We start from the raw sequence: 27932 nt of genomic DNA on the forward strand, positions 1-27932 counted from the left end.
TACTGTCAGACTGAGAAAACATTTCATTCCCTTAAGTAACAGTTTTAGAAGGAAGGACCAAAGATAGTAGGTCTATTGTGAATATCACAATATACGAATTAACCAGATTTTTCATGCCCGATCTATTATACACAAAATTGAAATGTTTTTCTTCCCTTATTATTTAACATTTCATTTTTATTCCAGAATATGGAAGTGGTTAGTTCTAGAAGACCTATCTTATATCTTAAACAGAGCATATTTAAGGATCACGTTGTATACCAGAACCTGACAGTCTTATTCTGGGAAACTTAAAAACTCTATTAGTTGAAATGTAGTATTTGTCTGACTCTCATTTTTGCCTTGTGAGGAAACTCAAAACACTATTAAATTATTAACTGATTTTATTTGAAATCGTTCTAAGATATGTTCATGCCTTTAGGCATTATAACCAAAACCCAGGTAGTAGTTTTAAAGGAAGAGTAAATGTGAGCCTTTGAACATTATATATTTTTATACCTGGAAGTGATTCTCCAGATCACGTTTGAAACCCTCTTGTTTCATAGATGAGAAACTGAGGCCCAGAGTGGTTATTTCACTTGCTCCATTTTATTTCCAGTTCTTGATAAAACCAGGACTTAACTCAGGTCTTTTATTCTCAGTCACATGCTCTTTCTCCTCTAACCACACTACTTGTTTGATAGCATTTTGAAATAAAAACAAAGTAGTTTGCAGCTAGTCAAAAGTTAAATGAAAATGTAGTATGACCAGAAGAGAAATTACTTAAAATTAAGATTTTATTTAAACAAAGTGAATTACTATTTATTTGCTATTTTTCTGTTTAGGTGAAAAGAGATTTGAATGCCCAGAATGTTCTAAAAGATTTATGCGGAGTGATCATCTCTCCAAACATGTCAAAACGCACCAGAATAAGAAAGGTGGTGGGACAGCTCTTGCCATTGTTACCTCGGGAGAACTGGACTCGTCGGTTACAGAGGTGCTTGGCTCCCCAAGAATTGTCACAGTTGCAGCCATTTCTCAAGATTCAAATCCAGCAACTCCCAATGTTTCAGCCAACATGGAAGAATTCTGAAAAGTTATTCATAACAGAGACCTCTAGTGCTGCACTTAAGTTTACACATCTTTGAAAATCTGGAAATGGGCTGGTCAAGTGGATTACAGAGTAGGAAATCACATTTTCATTTTTGGCTTCTTTAAGTATTCCAAAATTTTCAGTCAACATGTGAAGTGTTGGATTTTTAAAAACACAAAAAGCAAACTGATGTACTGGAAACAGATAGAAAAGTATTTCCTCCATACTGTAAGTTGTAGTTATTTGAAAATGTCTCACATAATGTTTAAAATGAACCTTCCCCTCTCTTAACATCATGTGTTAATGTGTTTAGAAAGACAGACCTCAAGTAGTTTACAGGCTGGACCTTAATTGGACTTGTTTTCTTTGAAATTCAATCAGTAATAATGTACATGATTTTTTTTTTTCCTACAGCACAGGAAACAAGATAGCTAATTGATGATAGGGACAATACTTTATTTTCTTAGCTTGATTTTTGGAAAGCCAACTAAAAATGGTTTTGGCCGTCTTTTCTAAATGTTAGGAATTCTTCAACAGTTGAATTAGTTAAGTCCCAAAACAGTAATCTGAGATGCCTCTCAGATCATTATGACCACTACATTATAGTAGTGTGTATGCAGACAATCAGTGAAGTTTAATTACTTTCTCCATTTGGAGACACAAGAGGAACTTAGAGCTAAACCTTAGGTTAAATTTTAGATTAAAACCTTAGGAAAATACTGGGGTGGGGGGGAAATGGTTAAAACAAAACTCTTAAAAGCTTCAGAAAAATAAAATGAGGCAACTTAACATGTAAGGTTTTGAAGTTAGGATTGATTATATTCTTAATCCTAGGTCGTACCACAAAATTCATTTTAAATGTTTATATTGGAAATATTTGCATAGAGTATAAATTGTTCTGTAGTTTCATATTCTGTAAATATGAGTTATGTTGACAATGTGCAGAATTCTTTATGCTTTGACTTGGTAGCCAAAGAAAGAATTATCACACTTTTTTTTAAGGCCAGCAGAAAATTATGTTTTAACTACATTATAATTTTCGTTTTCCTCTCTACTAAAGATTAGCTAATCCCATTTTATTTCTAGTACTGTGTTAGAAGGCTGATTAAGAATTCATAGCACAGTAATGTCTCTGTGTTATGTCAATAACTGAATTTTCCCTAAAAAGACAGCCTAACAAATATATAACAGACGTGATATTATGAAGCAAAAATTATTTTTTAAAAATCAGAATGATTTTTAGTCAAGTGACTAAAGAAAAAATGTATTTCATTGTTTATGCAAGGGTCTTATAGGAAAGATGGCCAAAAGTTTCGTATGAAAAAAGTTTGGATTATATCAGTAGCTTAACTATTAGTAAGATATTTCCTATTTTAAAAATGTATTTACACAGAATCATAATGGAATTGGAGTCAACCGTTTGAAAACTAAAGTTTTTAACTGCTTGGTTTATTAACATCATTAGATTGGGGACTGTTTGAATATCAGTAATGTTTTCTTGTGTGTTCTCTATTATTTCAGGAAAAGTACTACTCATGTGAATTCTCTTCCAAAATTGTGATGTTTCTTGTATTTTTGATGAAGGAGAAATACTGTAATGATCACTGTTTACACTATGTACACTTTAGGCCAGCCCTTTGTAGCGTTATATAAAACTGAAGGTCTTTTGTGCTTTCAGTTTGTATAAAAAAGCTTTGAGATTAAAGGAAAAAAAATTTTTACACTGTGGTTATAAATTTCAAGTTTCTTAAAGCTTTTGTAGACTTGTAACAAAGTCTTTAAATTTTAGTTGGATTTTGTAAATTGTTTTGTATATTTTATTTAATGTACTCTTAACAACTGATGTATCTGGCTTTAAGACATCAGACTCAGTTTGTTGTTTTGTTTGGTACAGAGGAGCATTTGGTAGTGTTAATTTTAATTTTATTATATAGGAGCTGAAACATCAAATATATATTTTATCTATCATTATGCTACACAATCAGTGCTATAAATTTTTTTATGCAAAGAAACTTTCCTAATGTTTGAATCATGTTTTCTCAGAGTGACACTTTCTGTTGTTGATAATACCAAGTATGAGCTCTCTGCACCATTATTCCATGAACCAGTTTTAATGCATACCTATGTATGCTCTTCACCAACGGAAGTTACTTTTTAATCAACAATGAGGCCTATTATAAATTTAACAAACTGAATCTGGATAGCTTTAGAGCATATAAAATATAGTAATTTGTGTTAGCAGGTGCACATTTTACCACTGAAATTAGAAATATTTTGACAGTCAGTTCTGCATACCATTCTGAATCCACTCTTCTGTCTTATATGAATCGTAAATTTCAATGTCCTTTATTTGACTCAGTGGGATATAGCTGTTATAAGTAATAGGGCACAGATGTGCAGTAGTCTTGTTTAATGGCATTTCACTGTTCATTCTCTCTGCCACTGTTATAAAACTTTTCTTTATTGTAATTATCAGTGCAAAGCTATGTATTTATCATGGTAGAACTCCAGTGTTAGAATAGTTTTTTCTTACAGTATTCTTTTTTTGGTTAGGTTTGTGTATGTGTTGCTGATTACATTAGAACTTGATGTTAAGTCATTATTTATCACACTCTCATGAGAGCAGTAATAAAAGTGTGTAATCTAGGAGAAAAAGTTAATTTGTCAAACTTAGATAAGCATGATGTTTAGGTCCTATTTTTCAATTTTATAACTGTTTTATTGCAACAATATTTGTATTTAAGTCTTCATTTTAATGCCTTGTGGTGTTTTTTTATGCATGTCACTAGGTTGTCATCCCACATAAATTGATGTGCAGCATAGGGTATTAAATCTACATAATGATTTTAAAACAGAAATAGTTGATGGTAAAATGTAAATGTTTTGCAAAAATTCCTTATAAAAAGTTTTGTAGTAACATTTCACTTGTAAATTTTTTGTAAGAAAAAAAAAGAAAAAGAAAAAGGAAAAAAAGATGAATTCAGAAAAAATCCTGTTTCCCATATCCTAGAATTTAGACAATTATTCTGCCAGCAAAGCCTCCGGGGGCTGTAATTGACATTTTTACAGTGCTGATTTGTATAAAATTTGTTTTTTGTGGATTTGGAAATAAAATCATGTACAAGTTGTTGCCTGCAATAACAATTGCAAGTAACCTATAAAAATTCCCTTGAGTTTAACATGTTTCTTCATTTAATTATGTATACTGTAAAGCAGCAATAAATTGTTTGAACTATCAACCTTATCACAATGAACACTGGAAAGTAAATGCTTCTCACTAGAAAACGTGGGCAACTCTTCATAATTCCTGGTATTAAGATCTGGTCACTATTTCTCCGAACAGACTGCCAAGGAAGACCAATTCAAATTTCATATTAATTTGTAACCATTGCTCTGGACATTTATGGATATTAAAACTTGATTTAGGGTTATTTTTTACTTAAATATTTTTATAAACACTTAAATATTTTACTTAAATATTAAATATGCCACATAGATGCCACAGAAGTCTGTAAGCAAAAGCTGTTGTGTTTTCCTCCTGGGAGAGCCCTGCAAATCTTATGAAGAACCTTATTGACATAATGAATACACCATTGTAACAACTTCAGTTAAATTAGATTTTCAAGCCCAGGCCAGATTAGATACAGCGAGATGAGGGCTGGGGGATGTGAGGCAGCAGGGGAAGTACACTGGCCCACTCGCTGATGGAAGCTTCCAAAGAGTCTGTTTAAATGTATAGTAATTAAGGGCTATAAAGTATAGTATGTGGGTAGATCGTACAGCAAAGCCCTAAGGTAAAGTTACAACTTAGTGTCGTATATATTCATAGATGACTGTGAATCAAAAAAAAAAAAAAAAAAGTTAAATGTATGCTACTCTGCTAAACAAGACCAGTAAGGAGTAAATTTTTCAAAAGATACATCTGTGAAAACTTAAGATGTATATTTCAGTTACTTGAAAAATTCACATTTAGAAGCATTAGGATGATATTGTATAAAAGGGGATGATGCAATTAGAAAATTAACATTTTGTTGTTATTTTAATATAGTAATACCAGTTTGATTCTTGGACTTCCAGGGACCAAATAACCATGAACAAGACAATCACAGAGAAGGCCATAAAAGTAGGTTGTCATAGATTGTCGACATAAAACTATTAGTGTAAAAGAACCATTGGCGTAGGAAAGTTGAAGTAGTGCTCAGAGCAACGCTGACACAAAGTGGTTTACTTCGAGAAGTCAGGAAAAAACAGTCGCTTGTTATTTTTATTTTAAAGTTCAGATGCTTAAAGGGGTGGAGAGACTTCAGATATATGCGAGAAATGCGAAATAACTTTATTCAATACATCTGAATCGTATGACTATTTACTGCCCAAGCAGTAATGTATGTTTAATATACACACAACCAACTTAATTGTGTAGGAGGATTTTTTAAGGCATGTATTTCTTTTAAGATTTGCTTATTAGCATAGGTATTAGGCTGTGTCCCTCCTAGTAGCAGGTGGCAATGAAATAATTTAATTCGAAATACCTGAGAGTAATCTCAAGTGCAAGAGAGGGAAAGAAGGAAGGAAGAAGGGAGATCTTATAAACCTTTATTTTTGTCTAAGGTATAGTTTGGCAAATGCTAGGATAATTTCTCCTGAAAGAAAAAGTGTTCCAAATTAATAGGGATCCTAGGTTTCAGAATTTTAATAAATACCCCAAATTTTCATGTATAAGAGGAAAATATCAACATGCGATTTGTAATACCTTGGCCCAGGAAAGCAATTTATGTATGCGTGTACATATACAGCAACTCTACAGTAAGGATTTGAATTAGCAATACATATATTGTATTAGACTACCGTCATAAAATTTATTCTCTTTAAAACAGTAAAGGTATTTTCAAGATAAAGTATCACTATTCTCATAGTGAAGTACAGATACTCCAGCTTTAAGTACATTGTACATTCTCTAGTGAAGTCCACCAGGAAAATTGGGCGACAGTCAAGCAAAACTTTCACAGGAGCTTATATTTAAAGTGTTCCATAGAAACATAATATTTTATAATAAATTTTTTCAAGGAAATAATAGCTATGTTTCCCTCCAATTATTCCTTTGCATAACTGCGGCACTTTAAATTTTTTGTTCAATCGAAAGTAACGGTTTTTTGTTTTCTATATTTAATAAAATTACATTTATATAAATAATATATAGGCTATGTGTAACATTTTAGATATATATCATAACGTTTGAGTTGGATAAGAAAGTTCAAACCTCAAAACTTTTGTTTTTAAAGCTGCTGAAAGAAAAACCACAAACTACAGATTGGCCTAAATGTACACACATGGCCTTTTATAAACTCTGTATAAAGATTTGCAACAATAGAAAAGTAAGGGCAAAGGAGTGCGAGTATGATAAAGGTGATGAAGTCATCATTCGGGTCGTCAGGGAAACCTTCCTGAAGTGATGTCAGAGCAAAACGAGGTGAGGAGTAAACCTCGCAAATCGGTCTTCGAGGGGAAGCTGGGAGAAGAGGTATCCAGCAAAAGGGATGAGCCCAAGACTGGACCATGGCTGCAGCACAACAGTCTAGAGAAGCCAAAAAGGAGACAGCAGGAGAGAGATGAGATGCTGGTACAACAACTTCCTGCAGGCCCCGTAATCCTTGCCATTGGAGTGTCAAGGCTGCTTTCGGTGCAGAGGGTCAATCTTCCTGGGAATATCAAAGCCCTGTGACAGAGATCACCAACTGTGAGGGAAATGGGTGTGGTTTGGACTCATTAGCCACACAACTTTGGGCAAGTTAACCTTTCTGCACCCTGTTTTTCTCATTTGCAAAATGGGCATAATACTTTATAGTTCTGTTAAGAGGATCAAGTAAGGTAGCTAACAAGCCCCCTGACAATAATGTTCAATAGATAAAAGTTATTATTGTTAATTATCAGTTAACCCAAAAGGCAGGGAGGCATAGAATATTTCCTGGTTGGACCAATGCTGAGATGCTTCGACAATGGGCAACAATACATCGAAAAGTTAATTCTCCATATCATATAAAGGAAAAAAAAACAATTCAGTGGGATTTCTTCAACTACATTTTTCTCAAACTATCTGCCTATGAGCTAGTTTGGGGTTTTCTCAAAATTATATGATAGTTGTCTTTTCCAAATACTAAGCAAAATTCAATGTTTAAATTTTAGTTATTTCTTAATTTGAAAATGTTAATTCTGACTACTACTTGCCTTCCTCAAAGTGGTAGCAGACAACCAAACAGGTGAACAAAGAAGCAAGTCATTTAGTGAAAAACAAACAGTTGTCCATGTGTTGTTCAATAACTTTTTTTGTGAATGTGTGGATGATTTTCCATATTTAAAATCATTCCCTATGTGCAGAAATATGTTTACTAAATAAATGGACCTGGGCTTACAGGGCGGAAGTACTCCTTAATTTTTCAGCTTTCTACCAAATTGCAGCCACAAAAAGAAAATGTCTAATTTGATGTCCAAATGTTTTCTTATCCTAGACAACCTCTCAGACTTGGTTTAGAAAAGAATAATAGGATGTTCTACATTTATGAGCTCTAAGCTACTCTTTACTCAGTTTTTCAGCATCTTTGTAGAATAAGATAGGATAAACAAACTGTCCAAACTGGCTTAGTGCATTGCCAGGCTCCAAGGCACCTCTGGCTAGATTCTGCTCTCCACTTTCAGCCTTCTTGTCCAATTAACTACCTTACCTTCACTTCACCTTAGGAGAAGCTTTTTTTAACCAGTCAGTACATTTGTTGAGCACCTTTTTTGTGCCAGACTCAGGCATAAGAGATGATGTTCCTCTTTTCTGCATGAATCCTGCCTCACTGCATCCCTAGCTGGGCTAGATTTCTAGAGAGTTTGGAGATGCCCTGGCCCCACTCCTGGAGCACCTGCAGAGATGGGAGTGCATTAAGCATGCTTCTACAGGGAGGAGCTGGGGCTCAGATCTTGTTGGGCCAAGTTAAGATGAACAGGTTTCAAGTCAGAGTCAGAGAACCAAGAAATCAGGCCCTGGGAGCTACGATCAGACAAAAGTAAATTACAGGGAAGAGGAGGAAATTAAACTTGAGCAGTTGTCACAAACACCCAATCTTTGAATCATGCCTTTCTAGATAGTTGGCTTGGCTCGAATTGTGTTATTTATTATGCTGCTATGAAATGTGGTTTAATATGTATTTTATTTATAGTAGTAGTATTTTTGAGATGTGGAAGCCAAAATAGTTATATTTTCTTCTGGTAAAATCATTCCTCAATTGTATAATTTTATGTTGGAATTAAAAACATCAGTAATTCATGGTGCCATGTAAAGGGCATGGTTGCCAAGTGTTTGGTCAACCTAACTGTTTTGAAAACTGCTGTGAGGAAAGTAATTTAAAGGCAAACAATAAGTTAACTGAGAAAAGATTCCAATTCAATTCATGAACATTGTAAATGGTTACAACTTTATGTCTTTAAAGCTTGCTTTATTTTTGCTTGTTCTTTGTCAAATTCATATATGTATATATGAAATGTGTGTGGTGAGTGGTGAAGCATCGTACGTATTTCTAATTACAGTTCCTAGGTCCAAATTAAGTTTGTAAGTTATTGTGGTTTTGTATTGTAGTTGCTTCTTCTCACTTTCTATAATTGTGTGGACAGAAAGAAAACATTGTTAGAAAATTAAGCCCAATTCTAATGATAATGCGTAATCTTATTTTAATTCTCATTTTTATGGAGTAAGTCATGAATAGAACAAGATTTGGATCCTTTGGATAAAGGCTCCGTTTTTCATTTGTTTTCTTGTTCGTTTTGTTTTTCAGAATACTGGTGATGCTAATTTGTATTAAAAGTCTGTGTACGTATGTCCACCAATGCTGTAAGTAGTTGGGAGCACTTTTATTCTTGTGTCCAGTTTACTGTAAATGTAGACTTGGACATGAAAAAAGGGAAATGAAAAAGAAGGGCAAAACCTGCCTAAAAACTTTTATTAAATTGATTATTCTGCAGCTCTAAGATATATTGTTCTGTATTTTAAGGAAAAGTATTACCTTGTTTACAAAATGTTTCTAAAATACTAATTTTCTTTTAATTATCCTTATTTGAGTTTATGACCTTGTCAAATTCTCTGAAAAATTGCTTTGAGAAAAAAGGTGATAATCACCAGAGAAGACATTCAGATAAAATATTTGTTTTCAGTTTTGTTTTAATAGAAACATTGATCAGATTTATGATTTAAGTATTTATGTCTCTAAGAAAAATATATGATATCTTTTAACTTGCTATTGTTCAGAATACTCGCAAAAGAATTATGGTCTTTAAAAATTTAGGAAAATTCTCCTGTTTTAATTTTTTTATAGCTGGGCTTTAACTTGGCCTAAAATACATCCAGCTTGTGAATCCAGAGGACATTGTTTTTTTCTCAATATATAACAACCAATCAAAATTAGACATATTTAGATATCAAACTAAGAGTTACTATATTTTAAGTTCAGTTCATCCCCCTTAAACAAAAGAATATAAAATTAATTATTGGTTCTCATTATCATAGGTACAGGGGTGACAGTCAAAATACTTAATAACGGACACAGCACAGCATGCATCAATCAGACAGGATGCTAGACATAGTAATGTAGGAAAGTCCCAGAGCCCTTCCCTGTCCCTTTACCTTCACATCCCACACCCCCTCGCCCGATCCTCTGATGCCAGAGGAATCAGAGAAAGGGTAAACTGTCACAGCTGGTTTGTTAAATCAACAAAGGTGATTGCATCCTAAACTTTATTTTCGGTGATTTTTTAAACCCTGTTAATTGCATTTATGGAATCTAAGACATGATAGATTCTTTTATACATATTAATTAATACACCACTAAAAAAAAAAAAACCTGCCAATTACACTACAACACAAGGCTTTAATATCACCTAGAAGTTTTGTTTTACACTTATGAAAGAGCTCTATTAGTTTTATTTAGGCAGATATTTTCTCATATTCCACTGCTGTATATACATTAAAAATAGAAATGAAATAGTTTCTTCATATTCAGTGACTAACTTTTCTATCATGTTTTTGCCCAAGAGTAGTGGTTTTAAATCTATGTTCCTAAATTCTTTGATACTCCTCCCTTCAAGAGGGGTATCCTAATTCCCCTCCCCTCGAGAGTGGACTGGACTTAGTGACTTGCTTCTAACGAATAGAATAAAGTGGATGTGACAGTGTGAGACTTCAGAGACTAGGACATAAGAAATCACTGTGGCTTCCTTCTTAGTTGGATTATTCACTTCAGAGGAAGCCAGCTGCCATGTTGCAAATAACCCTATGGAGAGACTCCCACAGTAAGGCACTGAGACCTCTAGACAACTGCCCTCTAAATGAACTCGAAGTGGATCTTCCAGCCTAGTCAGGAGTTCAGGTGATGGCAGCGCCAGACACCATCTGAACATCAACCTCATGACAGACTCTGAGCCAAAGTCCCGAACTAACCCATCTTAGATTCTCGACCATCCGGAACTCTGTGAGCTAACAAATGTTTGTTGTTTGAAGCTGGTACATTTTGGGAGTCATTTGTTATGCAGCAATAGATAACTGATATAGTAGGAGTCATCAGTTTTCCACCTATGTCATCTGTGCCATTAAGAATATTAATGCATTTCATAAAAGAATGAAATTACCTCCAGCAATTTCCTCTGTGCTGATGGCCTTCTATTCTGCAAGTTTTGCCGCAAGTGTGTGGGCAATAACTACAACAGACAGGCCTCTGTGCAGACCACAAACGTAGGCCATACCCCGATTTCAGTGATGTGGGAGTGTAAAAACATGCACAGCATGGAATTGGTGAAACACACACTCAGCAAAGTGCACCGTTTCCCTTCTGCTTCCATCAACCTCCTTTCTTTGCCAAGACCTTGATCTTACCAATTGCAGTTTTGTTGACCGTTTCAGGACAAAACTCCTGAGGTTCACAGAAGGTTATTGTACTTGCCTACTCCGTTTACATGGGGGAGTGAAGGGCTTGGGTTGCTGTAGGAAAAGACTGTTGGTGGGAACCGAGAGTTTATTTCCCAGCCCGAGCAAGCCTCGCCATGTCACAGAGGCATGCTCTTTCTGCAAGGGGCTGGACATGCTGGGAAAGTGGTGGCGGCTTCTTGGTGCTTGAGGGGGTTGGGCATTAAAGAGGGCATGCTAATCCTTGGAGGTCTAGGAATATTCCAGTTATATGTGATATTCTATTTCCTGGAACAATTCACTACTGGCATATGAAGGATATAAATATATATTTTTAGGGAGAAAAGCAGAAAAGCAAACAGCTTACTGGTTTAGGAGGAAGCCTTTGCAATGTTACAATGGGCGCAAATATTACCTGACCTAAGTACACTGCTCTCTCCTTTTTTAAATCTCTCTCTCCACTAAATAAGATATCACATATGTGAGGGTTTTATAAACTGTTGAGGGCTAGACAAACATAAGGCTTACTTACATATATGCATGGTGACTCCATGCTGGCAGGAATCACTAATCCTCATTTAATTGGTACCTGTACCCTACTCTTAGTACTTTCTCTGGGCTTGCTCCTCAGGTGTAACATACAAGAATAGAAATCATAATGTTTAATACGGTTTAGGAGAGATTCACAAAGGATTGTGCTTATATCTCCTACAACTTAACTCCCTTTCATATTCTTTTGACAAATTTATTTAATCTCTAAATTATCTTCCTTCTCTGGAAACGAGTGCTCCTCAAATAAAGCTGCTTTCTTGTTCTGATCACCTGTAATTTAATTAGTCTCTTTTTACGGATTTATTTTTCTCTTCTCCCTTCAGAGGCTCTCTTTCTCTGACTATAAAATTTCTTGGGTCACAGATGTCCTTCCTTTGCTGGTATTTATTTATTTTTAAATGAATGGCTTTTTTCAATTCAACAAATGTTTGAACAGTAGTACTTCTAGAGGGTCTATGCTAGATGCTCTAAGGGATAAAATTAAATAAATGTCACAGTCCCTCATAGTGCCTACCTTCGAAGGGCTTAGTTACCAATAGGGAAATATAAGAAAGCTGCACAAATAACTATAGTGCAAAGTAGCGTGCTTTAGACTCGTACAGGAAGAGATAACGCCAAGCAGTGGGTGAGGGTTTCCTCTCCTAAGAGGCTTGTGGTGGCCATTTGCTAGCTTGCTTGCTTTTTCGGTCATTTCCAGTATACCTCAGTAGTTTCTCTCTAAATACTACGACACTATGCTTTCCCGCAAACCCATTGGTTTTCTACTGCATTTCCCTTTTTAACTTTTACATTCATGCTTATTCTCTGCAAAGATGCTTTAGGTCCTTTTTTTTTTTTTTTTTAATCAAAACCGATAGTAATACGAAAATGTTATTCAACTATTGTTTAATGTGTTCTTTGAATGATCTTGACATTCCTGCCTGTGATTTGCATTTGAGTCTTCACCGGCACATTACTCTTCATAATTCATGGGAAATCATGTTTAATATGGTATTTCCCATGATGTTATATGTATTAGGGGCATTTGAGAAAAAAACACTTCCAATACCTTTCTTGGTTAACTACCAAATGACACTTTTTCCCCTTTTTCCTCACTAAACAGAACCCAGACTTTGCTCAGGCTCCTCCTAGTGGCCATCTCCTTAAGAGGAGTCTGGAGCTGGATCTCGACAAGTTAAACTTCCCTTTGACAAATGCAAGGTTGAGACATGGGCACAAGATGTCATTCTAGCCAATTAAGATACAAGGAGACGTCTTCTGGAAAGTTTTCTTCCCTCAAAAATGAAGATGTTCTCTTTTCTTGCCTCTGGACATTGTCACCTACGTGGAATGCTGGAAAGTATGATTGCCATTTAGCGACCATGATAGAAGAATCACTGACCTATTGAAGACCACAGAAAAGAGAGAGAAACAACAGTCTCACCCCTGTGTCATTGAATTAACCAACCCATGACTCCCCTGTAATCAGATTTATCGTGTGAGATTATAAATGTCCTCACCGTGTGCCACTATTAGTTGGGTTTTCTGTAAACCACAGTTGAGAGCAAAGCATCCTCTCCGACATATGCGCTGTGGTGGAGTACACACAGTGTTAAATTATTTTCCATTTCCACTGCTATTGCTCTTCATTCTTCTCCTCGGGGCACTCTTTTTGCTGTTATTGTTGGGTATCCTCCTACTCCTTTCAATACTCTGTGCATCAAATTTGAAAAGAGTTGGGAAATAGATCATTTACCCTCAGAATAATTCTGTGATTGGAGCAAATGGTGGATTTTAGGTGTGGGGAAGAATAGAGGAAACTCTTTATGGAGGCTGGAAATAATCTCTCACTTATGAGGGTAGTCTTGAAGGCTAAGTATGATTTCATCCTCAGAGGACTCCTACTTGCCCAGAGGAGAGACTGAATATTTACCTTACTTTAGGCAACTTATTTAACCTCCCTCAGTGTCAGAATCCATTGATTCTATCACCTTGCACTGCTCTTTAACCCCTATTTCCCAGCTTAGATACCATAGTAAAATATTTTTTCTAGCTTTATTGAGATATAATTGACATATAACATTGTGTAAGTTTAAAGTGTACACCATGATGATAAAATACGTTAGAGCCACAGAATTATTTAACTTATAAATGGAAGTTTGTACCATTTAACCAATATTGTCCCATTTTCCCCAACCTCAGCCAAATCACTTAGTTCGTTAGGTATATTCTCTACTTACTGCTTTACTACAGGTGACAGTGCTGATAAACAATTTGCTACTATATAAGAATCTCCCTTCCTTCAATTTCCAATAAGATTTTTCTGACTTTCCTTTAAGACTTCATCCACCGTAGGCTGTGGGTGAAGACTTTGTACCAGTGTTGCCAAGATTTTACCAACACTTTCCTAAAATTATTTGCAGCTTCCTCCCACTCCTACATTTTTGGTATTTGTTATGGCAACACCCTGCTTTGAGGTACCAAAATCTACATGCAAAATTATTCTAAAATCCGATGATTTAAAGCAACAAACATTTATTATCTCACAGTTCCTGTGGGTCAGTGATTTTCGAGCAGCTTAGTTGGGGGTTTCTGACAAAGGGTCATTTGCATGATTAGTTAGGATGTTGGCAGGGGCAGAAGTCATCTGAAGGTGTGACTGGGGCTGTAGGAAGGAGAAGGTTGTCACAATATGATAATTAAATTACCCCAGTGTGAGTGATCCATGAGAGAGAGGAAGGAAGCTGTTGGGTCCTTTACGACCTAGTCACTCATTGTCACTTCTGTCGTATTCTGTTCATTGCAAGCGTCACTAAATCCAGCCTAACCTCCATCCTTTGGAGAGAAGAGTGTTGATGAATTTATTTACTCCTTTGTGATGTCAAGAGAGGTATTTTCTTTCTAAAAAAAATGAGATATAATTGACATATAAGTGTGTAAATGTAAGATGTATAACATGTCGATTTGATACATTTATATTTTGCAATATAATTTTCTTTTGGGGGAAGGAGTGCTGATGAAAGCTAGCCCAGGAGGGACAGGGATAAAAGATCAAAATGGGGTCTTGCGCTCCTTCTTTAGAGCTGAACCACAAAGAAGCCTTTCTCAGGACTCTCACCAAACTTTTTTATTAAGATTTTTGGGACATCCATGGAGAAGAGCCTGTGAGTGGATACAAATTCGCCTTGTATCTCTGGCCACAATGGTCCTTGTATTCTCTAGGTAGACCACACTAGTGAGAGCCATTTGCTTAAAAATTTAGCTAAATGTTTCTTACTAGTGTCTAGTGGTATCTATTCTAGCTACCCAAGCGTTCATGTCCTATCTCTTCAAAGCCTTCAGAGTAGTTCATTACCTCGATCTCTGATGGGTTCAAGTTAAGTTGTAATTTTGCAGATTTCTCAGCTTTTTTTGTTATTGTAGTAAAGGTAGGAGCGAAGGTCTTCTCAAATTTCTATATCATAAGCAGGAGCTGGAAGCATACTTTCATTAGACATTCATAGACTGACATATACTTGAAGCATTTCGAGCTTTTGATGTTTTTATTCTTATTGAAGCTCAGATTTCAGGTAGTGGAAGCCTCTATATGTTGGCTCCTGAAAAATTTTGACCCACCATCTCAAGTATTTGATAGCTTCCCTGCTTTCTGCTCTCACAAAATGTTTAAAGACCAACTTGTATTTTTTTTCCACACCAAAGCTGCAATCAGCCATTTCTCAAAGTTCCTTGTTTGTTTGAGTGGGAAATGGTATTTAGAGACCAACATCTAAGCACTAGGGATGCTCACTGCAAAGCGTTGCTTCTTGTTTCAAACTCTTTTCAGTGAACAAAGCTAAGTAATGGATTATTTTATTAAAGACAAAATCATGAGTTTAATTGAAATTTTAATTTCAAAAATCAGGTCTAAAGTGTTTTTACTTTGCCTTATCTATTTTATGTCTATTTCTCCTTTTTACTGTGCCCAGTTCCTGGTTTCCAATGATACCAGCTAATTGTTCATTTACTTTTGTAGCAGATGCTGCCCAGAGCTTCCCCTCCTGTGTCTGCTGGAAATGTTGCCTGCTGAGCCTTGCGCCAAGTCCTTCTCCGGGAATTGTTCTCAGCCAAAGGTTACTGCCTTGGTCAAGGTTATGCCTCCTCCCCTGGTGCAATACGGGGCTACAGAAGTGTGGTTCTCTTGCTTCAGTTTGGGACATCTCTAAAGCACCATCACAGTTTAAGAGCTCCGCATGGGCTCAACCAATCCTTCTCTTGCAACTGCCTGACAATTCAGCTTCTCCCTCTACCTACTCTTGCTTCCTTCAGTCCCTTGTCCCGCGGTTTGACAACAACCAGGCGACAAGCAGGCAAACAAGCAAGGCAAGGGCAGGCAAGCAAGCAGGCAAGCAGTGACAAGCAAGCAGCAAGCAACGAGCAAGGCATGACAGGCAGCAGGCATGCCATGTATGTTATATGTAAACATGACATGCTCTTGCCATGACAATATGAGCCATGTGGCATATATGACAGGCTGACGACAGAGCAATATGCAGCATATAACCAGCAGGCATGTAATAATATCAGCATGACGACAGGCAATGAAAGCAAACAACGAGCAACGACAACCAGCAGGCAGGCAAGGCAGCACAGCAGCCAGAGCAATATGTCAGCCAGTCTGTCTCAACCATCATCATCCTCTTCGTCATTCGCCTGTCCTCCATCGCCCCTCCCTCCTCCCTTTCCTTCCTTCCTTGTCTTTTCCTTCCTTCCTTCCTTCCTTCCTTCCTTCCTTCCTTCCTTCCTTCCTTCCTTCCTTCCTTCCTTCCTTCCCTCCTTCCTTCCTTCTTTCCTTCCTTCCTTCCTTTTCTGAGAGTCTTCCCTAACAAATGATCTGCATGCAAATCTCACAAAAGAGTTTCAGAGTCTATCTATTTGGGAATCCAACCTATGACAGCTTTATTCTCACATTAGTCTTATAATAATGTGACTGACACTATTACCAAAGTAATTACTGAAAACAATTTAAAATTACTTGTTTATATTTTATTTTGTGCAGTTATTTTTGTTATTAGGTTATATCTCTTTAGGGATATACTAATTACAGTTTTAAAATTACTTGAAATAGTTCCTCTCTGTATGGTTATACCCATAACTCAATACGCAAGGAAGATAATTTGGTTCATTTTGCTTTTTATTTTTAGAGAATTTTTTTAAACATTACACTTTAAAATTATGTAAAATATTTACATGATTCCTAAGTCAATTACAGAATGATGTCTCTTTTCAGAAGCCTAGCTTCTATCCCTGCATTCTTCACACTTTCTCATGTGTAAACTCTTTTAAAAGTTCTCGGATTATTATTCCATTGTGATATTTACATTTTAATATAAACAAATACTTCGTGTGGGAGGGAGGGTACACCTCTGCTGTTTTCATAGATAAATGATAACATAATATACACATTTTTCTCTCTTTTTCATTTTTCACTTGAAAATATATCTTGGAAATCATTCCGCTAAAGTATATAGAGGTTCTCATCACTCTTTTTTGTAGCTGCATATTATCCTATTATCTGAAAATTATATAGTTTATTCAGCCAGCCTCCTATTGCTGGTCATTGGGTTGTTTCTAGCCTTCTGCTTTTAGTTAGTGCTGTGACAAGATTGCTGGGTCAAAGGGCAAATGCATAGGCAATTTTTCTAGATGACAAATTGTCTGGGGTTGTATCATTTTGAATTCCTCGCCCTGTGTGTGAGTGCCTGTTTCCCCAGCCAAGAATATGATATCAGTCTTAAAGGTAGTAAATAAAGCAATAGTTATTGTACTATAGTTTGAATTTGTATTTTTCTTTTGTGAGGAAAGTTGAAGCCTATTTTCATATGTTTCAGGGGCATGTGCATGATTGAACATGGCTCAGCATACCGTTTTCATATACTATCCAGCCAGCAAGCTTGCAAGATGGGAAGAAATGGAGGCTGGTGGGTTCTCTTTAAGAATATGACATACAAGTCATACCTCGTTACTTTTACTTTCCATTAGTTGTAGGAGAAACTAAGAAATGAAACTTCCAGCTAAGTGACCTTGGAATGGGGCTGAGTGTTCTATTACCAAGATGAGTAATGGGTGAGTGGGCATTGGGGACAGTGAGCAGTTTCTGCCACACCATCTCATTTTAAGAAAAAGTAAGCTGTTAACAGTCCTGCATGATTGGGTCCTTTATTTCTCTCTGTTCTCATTTCCTAATATTTTCCCTTTTACTGGACTTCTTGCTGTTTCTCCAAAAACCAAGCATCTTTCCTATAGGTCTATTAGCTCTATTCTCTGCCTGGAATATTCTTCTCTCAGAAATCCATGGTTCACTCTCTCACTCAGATTTCTGCTCAAAAGTGAGGCTTTCTTGAACACTGACACTAATTAACATCTCCTCTCCTTTACTCTCCTTTGCTTTTCTTCTTAATCATCATCTGACATAATAAATGTACTTTATTTGTTTAGTTTCTCACATTTGCCACTCCCTAACCAATAATAAACCCTTTATAAAGCGTAAATATGCCATGCACTGACCTAAGTGTTTGTTCTTTCTATGTATTTAAACCGAATTAATTCTCACAACAACACTTGATTGACTGTTGCCATGCTAGGGCTGCATAACAAACCTTACCACAGTTATGTAACTTACAACAGTCATTTATTCTTGTTCATGCATCTGTGGGTTGACTGAGGGTAGACTGATCTAGACCAGACTTAGCTGGACTTGCCTTTGAGCTACACATCGGGTCCAGGTTGGTTCCTTGCACCAGCAAGCTAGTTAGCTGGTTAGGGATATTCTTCTTATGACAATGGCAGAGGCATAAGAAGGCAAGCTCCACTATGCAAGGACATTTCAAGCCTATGTGTCATGTCTGCTAACATCCCATGGACCCAAGCAAGTCATATGATTAAGCACAACTTCACGGGAACAGAAAAATATACTCTTATCATGAAGCGGGGTGGAGGGGATAGAGAATATTTACTGAAAAAAATCTAAACTGCCATTTTATTATTCCTGTTTCAGATAAGGAAACCAAGGTACCTAAAATGTCAGTAGCTGGCTGAGGCCACACACAGCATCTAGTAGAAGTGGAATGCAAACTCAGTCGGTATAGCACCAGTCCAGCCAGTATAAATCAAGCCTATACCAGTGTTGTAAGAGTGGGAACTTAGTCTGTTTTTTTTCTTGTTATTTCCAGCCCCTAGAAGAGCGCTCTGCACTTAGCTGCCATTCGATAAGTATTCATGGAGCAAATAAATGGACTTATCACAGTACATGGCCCTTGTTGGTTGGTACTTCATAAATGTTAGTTATTGTATTTTAAAAAAATATTCAAACTATGGGAATAAGGTAAAAAAGGCAGCATGTCCTTTCAGCATCACATTGGAACATTGTTTAACTGGTCCACAAAAGGATTACTCAATTATCTAGGGAAATGTACTTTTCTTTGACTCATTATCTACTATATGACAGACCCAAACTCTGTGTAAAGTTATATTTTTATTTTTGTTCATTACAGATGTAAATTATTTCCGAAATACAAATTATTAAAAAAAAAAAAAGACACCCCTGCCCCACAAGGTTACATTGCCTGAGAGGACATTAAGGAGTATTGTATCTAATCTAGCCCCAAGGATTGCAGCCTTGACAGCCCAAAGCATTATTTCCAGGAGCCGATTAATTCAAGATTCTGATCATGTAACTCAAAAGCTTATAGATGTCTGCCAGAGACAATATCCTGAAAAGAAAAATTGTTGAAGCTCTGAATCTTGCTGGAAACACCTACTTATCAATAATCAGTTTTATATGGATTATTGAGAGCAACACTCCATAGCTCCTACAGGAGGGATGGGAGTTGAAGTTTTTGCAGGCGTACCTCGGAGAGATTGCAGTTTTGGTTCCAGACCGCCACGGTACAGCCAGTTGTGCTCTTTTTATTGGTGGAATATCTTGCCTTACATTTGTAAAAAAAACCCATCAGCAGTGAAGTGCAATGAAGTGAAGATATGCCTGTATTTTGAAATGAACAATTAAAGGGGACCAACTAACTTTAGTTCAAGGACAACCGCACACCTCCACCCCTCTCCATTCTGGCTACTTCGGGAATTAGAATTTCCTGAATAATCTCAACAAATGCCATTAATAGACTGTACTGAAATTCCATTTCAATACGATGAGGACTGTTATTAATCTGAAACTTTTCTCCCTTCGCCTTTTACTCTTGGATTGAATAACAGTTCTACATATTTCCCGAGCACTTTGGCGTCTACAAAGAACGCTATGCATTCTCTTTTTGGACGTACTAACATTCCAGTAAGCGGCTGGCGAGGGTCAGAATGAGGACTTGGAACACCAAGAAGCTGGATTTCCACACCGAGGAAAGTTGGCTTGCAGGGTTGGCTCTTTTCTGGTAATATTCGGACAACCTTCGGCCAAGGCAATAAAAGACCTCAGTGCGGGGTCTGAATCCCGGTTCCCCCTTCTTCTTCCTTAGTCCCTTTGTGACTGCGTTCCCTTGTCCAAACAAGTAAGATGACCAGCCAGAGATACCTGCCTTTCTAGAAATTACATGAAAGAATCAAGGATTTAGCATGGAGCTCGACCCCAAAGGGTACTGCTTAAACCACAGAGTTAACCAGTGCTGGGCTGCGGTTCTTTCTCACTGGGAGCCCCACGGAGACGTCCAGCGGGCAGAGGAGCGGGAGGGCAATGGTGGGGGCCCACGGAGCGGCTCAGACCAGCACAAGGCACTCCCCTCCCCAGTTGGGTTTGAGGCCCGGACCCTGAAGGCCGCGCCCCTCTGTGCTCACTCCGCCCCCCAGCGGGCCGGGGCGGGGACTCTGTCCCCAGGGAAACGGGACGCGCAGCTGGTCCTGGGCCGGCGCCTCAGTCTGCAGGTTCGCACCGCGCGCAGAAGCTGGCCGCCAAGTAGCTGCAGGTGGGACGCGCGGCAGCGCACGCGGCGGTCGCGGGAGGACGTGGGGGCCACCCCGGGGCGCACGTGCGGAGGGGTGCTCTCGCCCACCCAGGGCTGGGCAGGGGCGCGCGCGGAGCGGGCCAGTCCTGCATCCCTAGGACGTGCCCGATGGCAGCCTCGGAGGTAGCTCAGAAGGAGCGAGACGTCCCGACCCTTCGCCGAACCGCGGGCGCCGGCCTGGAGGTGGCGGGCGCGCTGGGGCTGGAGCTGGAGGAAGACGAGGAGGAGGCGGCGGCCAGGAGAGCGCGGAGTTTCGCCCAAGACGCGCGGGTGCGCTTCCTAGGAGGCCGCCTGGAGCAGGTGCTGGGGCTCCCGGCGGAGAAATGGAGCCGGCATTTGGAGAGCGAGGACAACCGGCAGGTCTTGGGCGCGTTTTTGGAGAGCCCCAGCCCCGCCTGCCTCGTGTTCAGCGTAGCAGCCGCGGGGTGGCTCGCAGCCTCCTGGAAGGTAAGGAACGACGGGCGAGGGGACCCGGCCTCGCCGCCGCCCAGCGTAACGGATCCCCGGGCGGGGCAGGCCAGCCGCGCCTCCTCGGGTTCCCGCGGCGCACGCACTCGGGCGCTGGAAAAAAACTTTTGTTGAAGTTGCCCCGGAGTCTGCAGAATTACCCCCAAGTGCGGCCACTCTGCAGTGCAGCGAACGGCTGCATGTGGTTTTCTAGAAGGTCAGCCCTTGTGCCTCCTCGCCCCGGATAAAGCAGGACGAGCAGAGCTAAGTTCAGCTTCCCGGGCGGTGGGCGTAAGGTGGGTTCTGTGCCGGATAACTTCCGTTTCGGTCGCTCTTGGGTCACTGTGGAGATACATCCTTAAAAAATGTATTTGGCAGAACTCAAATTACTTGTCACGTACTCTGACTGTTAACCACACTTCATCCCAGGGGAAAGAATACTTAGTCCTTAAAAACAAGTGCTGGGGTAATATGCGCAAACGTGTTTACCAGCCATTGTGGGGTCCCTCCTTTATTTCCTTCTTCCCTGCGTTCCTTTCATATCCCACTCTTTTAAAAAAATTTAGACTCTTCGCCCACTTGAAGGTTAACGTTCCACTTACAAGTATAGCATTGGCATTTAGCATTTTTAAAGTGTGAAGAGTTTGGAGCAAGGTTATACAGCGCCTCAGTGAATGTAAAGTGTTACTATCATGACTAGATGTCGTCAGTAGCTGGTAAATAGAATCCCAGAGAAGCGAGTAAAGGGGCATGCCTTCGGGTTTTGTGGGTTTTGAAATTTTTTTTTGTTTTGCTACTTTCCTAATTGTAACTAATTCTTAAAAATCGTCAGTAGACGAGGGGCTGGAACACTTAACTCTAGGAGATACCAGGTTTTGTTTCTTCTGCGAGCAATCCAGCCACCAGTAAGATACAGCAAACCCTTCATGCAATCTCCATTGTGGACTTAAACTGCATTATTCTTGTTTCAGATTCCAAGAGATGCGAGACAGAAACTTGTTTATATTGCCAAGATTACCAAAAGCATTGAAGTAAATGATTTCTCTCAAACGGTTTTATTTGGAGAGTTACCACCCTCGTCTCTTGGACATGTAACTGCTTTCCTAGAGGAGGTACCAGTCCATCTTTAGTATTTGAATCTTTCATTTATCTCTGTGATACTTGGAATTATCTGGGACAACTAACTCTTTTTTTAAAGAGAATTTAGAAGCTAGTAATCTCTTTAGCCTGGTGGATGGAGTGTGACGGCATTTAGACTGTTTCCGAAATCAGCTGATAATTAACTGATGCTAATATTCAACAGGTGGTAGTTCGTAGGACCATCTTTTTCCTCTTTCTAAATAATGGAAGTAAATAAAAAGCAGCTCGCATTGAAATCTATACTTAGCTACAAGTTTTAAACTTCACATTCAGAGTAGAGATAAACTTATATTTTGGAAAAGGTTTTGAAAAATCAGTTTTTCAGATTCCTGTTAGTTTCTAAGTGTCGCTCATGACAAATAATGGCAAAAAGTAATGGAAACAATGTTAGAAATGGTTGCCCTAAATGTCCTTTCTCTCTCCTTAAATCAGAGAAATGTTCCCTAAACCAATGTTACTGGCACTTCAATGTGCATTATAACCGCCCGAGGATTTGGGTAAAGGCAGGCTGATTTAGTAGGTCTGGGGTGGGGCCGATATTCTGCGTTTCTCACCTGATGTTGAAGTTCTTTGTGCATGGACCAGCTTTGAGGAAAAACATACTAAGTGACCAGGTTCTATAGAACCAGAGCAGTGGTTTTGAAACTTTGATGAACGTTAGACTCATGTGGAATTTTCTAATCTACCCATGCCACACCTCAAATCAATGTCTGGAGGTAGGAGCCAGGGGACAGTAGTTGTTAAAGATCCCCAGGTGATTTTCATGTGCCCCAAACTTTGGGAACCACTGGGTTAGACAGCAGTAAATCAGATGTCAATAATCAGTGCAGTCCTGCCAAGGCCAAAACTTCAGGTAGGAATATTCGCCAATGTGTTTATCATTAATGATCCACCAATCTCTCACCTCTCTTCTACTTCTGGCATCCCTTTTCTGTTCTTTTGAAAGGAGGTATTTTCTTGCTGTCCCCGGCCTCTCCCAACTTTAGTACCTTACCTCGATTTCTCTCCCTTTCTGTGGAATTTACTTGGTTTTGGCTGATTTCAGGAGACACTAAGAAAGGAGTTTTCTCTGTTCAGCACTGGGACAATTCAAGAAATTTTTTATCAAACTGAATCTGATTAAAGGATTTCACGTGAAATGTGAATGACTTTTGGTCCTTCCATTCCAGACTGCCGTCAGCTGGCTTGGAAGGGCACGGTTGCAGTCATCAGTGGTATTCTTGCTCTTTCAAGTTTGTCTGATCTTGCTCTGAATTTATCTCAGTCTCAATGCATATCACTGTGAATAAACGTTTAAATGAAAGAGAGTAAGCTGTTAATAAGTACATCTATAGAAGGTATGAAACATTCAGAACCTCAGAAGTTAAAGTGCTTTGGAAGATTCTCATTTAATTATGCTTGAGGATATGCTACTGGGAAGAAAAGAAAACAACGACATCCCACTTACGATGCCACTTGGGTTTATTTATGGAAAAGGCTTAAATTCAATATGAATAGGGCCCTAAGGCATGGCTATAGATTTTTAGGTTAAAGGCTTCCAAGGCTTGTCTTTGCTTAGGATCCCTTACCACTCACAGAACTGGCTGATGAACAGCGGTTTACGATGACGTGCGAAGTACTCCCAAACCACTCTGTAGCCAAGATCTCTCTCCCAAATTCCACACTTGGAGATCCACCTGCCTTCCTGCCATTGCTTTCCCTCTTGATGATTAATAGATACCTCAAACCTGATGTCGCAAGCTGAACTGATCTTCCCCAACCTGCTTTACTTGCTGTCCCCAGAAATGTAGATGTGAAGTCCATCCTTCTAGTCGCTCAAGCTGGAAGACCTCTGAGTCAGCCTTGTCTCACACCTTGTAGCCATTCTGTTAGTAAATCAAGTTCCACCTTCAAAATAGATCCAGAATGGGTCCCATTCTCCCTCCATTGCTGCACTCTGATCCCTGTGTTACCCCATCGGTCTCCTAACTGGTCTTCCTGCTTCTGCGTGTCTCCCATCTAGAACCTATCAGCAGCTGAAATGGTCCTTGTGGAAACATGGGTCAGAACATGTCACTTATTGCTCAGACCCTGCACTGGTCCCTGTTTCACACCCACTGAGGGGCCACCCAGCTGCTTACAGAAGTCCAGACTTTGCCTTGTTGCTTACTGTGCATCAGCAGTATCAGAATCATCTGGAAACTTAGAACTATAGACTCTCAGCCCCGCTCCAGAGCTACTGCATCAAGACCATTAGGTGTTTCTTATGCCTGTTAAGGATGAAGGCTCTGGTCCAAAATCTCTGATCTACCGTCCTCCTCACCTCTCTAAACTCATCTCACTTGCTAACTCATGGCCCCTTGCTGATCCTCGATTGTTTCAGGCACACTGCTGGGCCTTTGCTCTTGTTATTTCTTTATCATCTCCAGAATCCTCTCAGCCAACCTCTCTATGTTCTTTAAGTCCTTTTGCTCAAATATCTCTTTTCAATGAAATCTACCTCATGGAGAGCAGGGGTCTTTGCAGGGTGGGGATTAGGGTCAGGCAAGTGAGGCACCTACTTCAAAAGCAAAATTCACCAGGGGCCGGGGGAAGGGAACAAAAACAACTCAGTCATCAAGATAAATATATTTTAATATAATATTTAGAATCAAAATTAATGCAAGCCCCTGTAACACTTTACATAAAAATAGGATCACTGATAGTGCCATGCCAAGTCATATTGAAGTATGAGCCAAAAAAAAAAGTAGGTAATACTGATACTGTCTTTATTGAAAAATGTTGATGTTACTCATTGTGAATTTCTTGCATTAATTTTGATTCAAAAATATTTTAAACTATTCATCTTGATTATCGAGTTTTTGGTGCCTTGGGGTGCCTCTGTTGTTCCCAAGTGAGTGCCTTACTTGTCTGAGCCCTGAATCTTTGTTAGCTCACTGCTGTGTCCCAAACACCCAAGACATTGCCTGACACAGAGTAGGAGCTCAGTAAATACTTGAAGGTTAAATAAGGGCTAGCTGATACCGTGTTCCTATAAGGGACAAATTAGTGAAGCTTCAAGGTATTTAGAGAAAAAGCATTTGTTGTATAATCTCTGCTATCTCTATTTGAATTTTTTGACATTTATGTGCAAAGGACACTTTGGGAATTTTATGCTAATAAGCCCACAGTGGTTATTTGTTCAGTTAATATTTATCGTTACCTATTTGATGCTAGTGAATGGACACACCTGGCAATTAGCGATGCAGTTTCTGCCCTCAGAAAGCATGTATTCGAATTAGGGAGGCAGGCAGCTAAGCCAATGGTGATAGGGCATGTTTACCATAGAGGTCTTAGTAGCGTGCTGTGGGAGCCTACTGGCATCATCCCACATCTGGAAGAACAGCAGGGAAGGTAGGAAGTCTTGAATAGGATAATCGTAGGTCTCTGTTTGCCTGGAGCTTTTTTGGTTTGTACCTGTTACAGATGAGTAAACATCTAATAACTTTTAGTGTTCTTTTGACTATCAAAAGCATCCATAGTTGTATGGTAACTCATTTGGTTCCCGTAGTGTTGAAGGACAAGGAGGAGATAGCTAGATGTAGGAAATAGAGGCAGAGTATTCTGACCAGAGGGAGAAGCACTGCAGAGGAACAGGTGAGGAAATGCAGGTTCATTTTTTAAAAACAAGTTAACTAATGTAACTAGATTGGGCAACCGGAGCTGGAGGGTGGTGAGAAATAAGGCTGGAGAGGCTGATGAGGAAATAAACAGCCATGTAACTTTTTTCAGACGGTTGCCTGCAAAGACAATTGCCAAACCCAAATCTTTGTATTTATTGGAAGATAGTCGTGGTAATGCGTGTTCTATGAAGGTGTTTTTTTTGGTTTTGTTTTGTTTTTTAATCAGGACAGGCTTAGTTTGGAAGTGTCAGCCAAATGAAATGTCAGTGGTCATTTATGACTTTCATTTCGATCAACTTCTCACTTTCTGGGTGATTTGTACATTAACAAGAAAAGCATTAAGTGCAAGGTTTGGTGAATTGGTGACTCAGTTGAAAAGTAAGGGAGAGACTTATTGAGGCAGTGATTGGATTGAAAAGTATTGAGCGAATTTTTTAGTGTTGGGATTCTTAAGTGGGACAGATTAAGGAAGGGATGGACCCAGTGAACTGAAGGCGGGGAAAGTCATTTGTGACTTTGTATTTTTTTCTCATTTAAAAGATCAAATACACTCTCATATTCAATGTTGAATAATCTTTGGAGTCTGACGCATATTTACCGATTTACGGTAATTCATGCTGATGTGCTGGGGCCTCTCAGCTTTTCTCTCCGGCTTCAGTCTCTTTTCTGAACTCCAAGCTTAGACATCCACCTTCTATCCTTCCACGTGTGGCCACTTGATGCATCATGACATCTCAAGACTGATGTCCAAAATTGAACTCTCCATCTGCCCTTCAACATTGTGTGCCTCCTTACGTTATTATTAGTAACTGTATTATATAATTATACTTAGCAAAAGTATTTTAGATGTCATATAGTTATTGCTTTTATTATATGTTATTGAAAGAAATCATAATTGTGAATGCTCATCAATCCAGAAAAGTCTGATTTGGTTCTTGTTGTCAGTGTCTGAGCCCATATCCTTGGACATTCCAATTTAAGAAGTCTGGGAGAGGCCCAAGTCCGTATTTTGAAAATGTTTCCCAAGTAATAGTCTCTACTGATTTAAGAAGCATTGTAAAAAGAAATTCCCCAGTTTAAAAACGGTTAAGAGAAAGATGGTAAGAGAACCACAGCAAAGGCATTATAGTTCTTTTACCTATAATTATATGTATCCTTAGTAAACATCTCCAAGTTCTTTTGGTTCACAGAGAAAGTTTGGGTTTTTGGGTTTTTTTTTTTTTAAATAAAGCATTTATTATTTTTTTTAATTTAAAATTTGTTCTCAATTACAGTTGACATTCAATATGATATTAGTTTCAGGTGCAGAGCATAGTGGTTAGACATTTATATAACTTAATAAGTGATCTCACCAACAAGTGTAGTACCTCCTGTCCCTTGCATATATCTGTCCAGTACCCCCTGGTACCATACATAGTTATTACCGTATTATTGACTGTATTCCCTATGCTGTATTTACATCCCCATGACTATTTTGTAACTGCCCATTTGTACTACTTAATCCTTTCACCGTTCCACCTGGCAACCATCAGTTTGTTCTCTGTATTTATGAGTTTATTTCTGATTTGTTTGTTGATTTTTTTTTTTTGATTCCACATATAAGTGAAATCATACAGTATTTGACTTATTTCATTTAGTATAAGACCATTTGGGTCCATCCATGTTGTTGCAAATGGTAAGATTTCATTCTGTTTTATGACTGAGTATGTGTGTACCACCTATTTATCCAGTCATCAATTGATGGACACTGAGGTTGCTTCCATATCTTGGCTGTTGTAAATAATGCTGCAGTGAAAAATAGGGATGCATATATCTTTTCAAATTAGTGTTTTGGATTTCTTTGGATAAATACTCAGAAGTGGAATTGCTGGGTCATATGGTAGTTTTACTTTTAATATTTTGAAGAACTTCCATACTGTTTTCCATAGTGTCTGTACCAATTTGCAATTCCATCAAGAGTGTATAAAGGTTCACTTTTTTCAACATCCTCACCAATACTTGTTGTTTGTTGAGTTTTTGATGATAGCCATTCTGACAAGTGTGAGGTTATATCTAATTGTGGTTTTAATTAGCATTTCTCTGATGATTAGTGATGTTGAACATCTATTTATATGTCTATTGGCCATCTGTATGTTTTCTTTGGAGAAATGTCTATTCAGATCCTCTGCTCATTTTTTAATGGG

General features: G+C 38.5%; 2 protein-coding genes across 7 annotated transcripts in view; both read left to right on the forward strand.

Annotated features, from left to right (window-relative positions):
* SP4 (Sp4 transcription factor) overlaps positions 1-4316 on the forward strand; it is a 59403-nt gene extending 55087 nt beyond the window's left edge. For 2 of the 3 annotated variants that reach the window (XM_039862504.1, XM_039862505.1), the window contains exon 6: positions 825-4316. In XM_039862504.1, the coding sequence (XP_039718438.1) occupies positions 825-1072 (248 nt within the window). In that variant the 3' untranslated portion in view covers positions 1073-4316. The remainder of the gene's footprint in view (positions 1-824) is intronic. The other variant, XR_005652692.1, reaches the window with a different exon arrangement.
* A 16129-nt stretch (positions 4317-20445) lies between these two features.
* Positions 20446-27932, forward strand: part of DNAH11 (dynein axonemal heavy chain 11) — a 265993-nt gene continuing 258506 nt past the window's right edge. For all 4 annotated transcript variants that reach the window (XM_039862506.1, XM_039862509.1, XM_039862507.1 and 1 more), the window contains exons 1-2: positions 20446-20968; positions 21940-22080. In XM_039862506.1, coding sequence (XP_039718440.1) covers positions 20630-20968; positions 21940-22080 — 480 coding nt within the window. In that variant the 5' untranslated portion in view covers positions 20446-20629. The remainder of the gene's footprint in view (positions 20969-21939; positions 22081-27932) is intronic.

Source organism: Pteropus medius, unplaced genomic scaffold (assembly GCF_902729225.1).
Source record: "Pteropus medius unplaced genomic scaffold, Ma_sr-lr_union100, whole genome shotgun sequence".
Classification (NCBI taxonomy): domain Eukaryota; kingdom Metazoa; phylum Chordata; class Mammalia; order Chiroptera; family Pteropodidae; genus Pteropus; species Pteropus medius.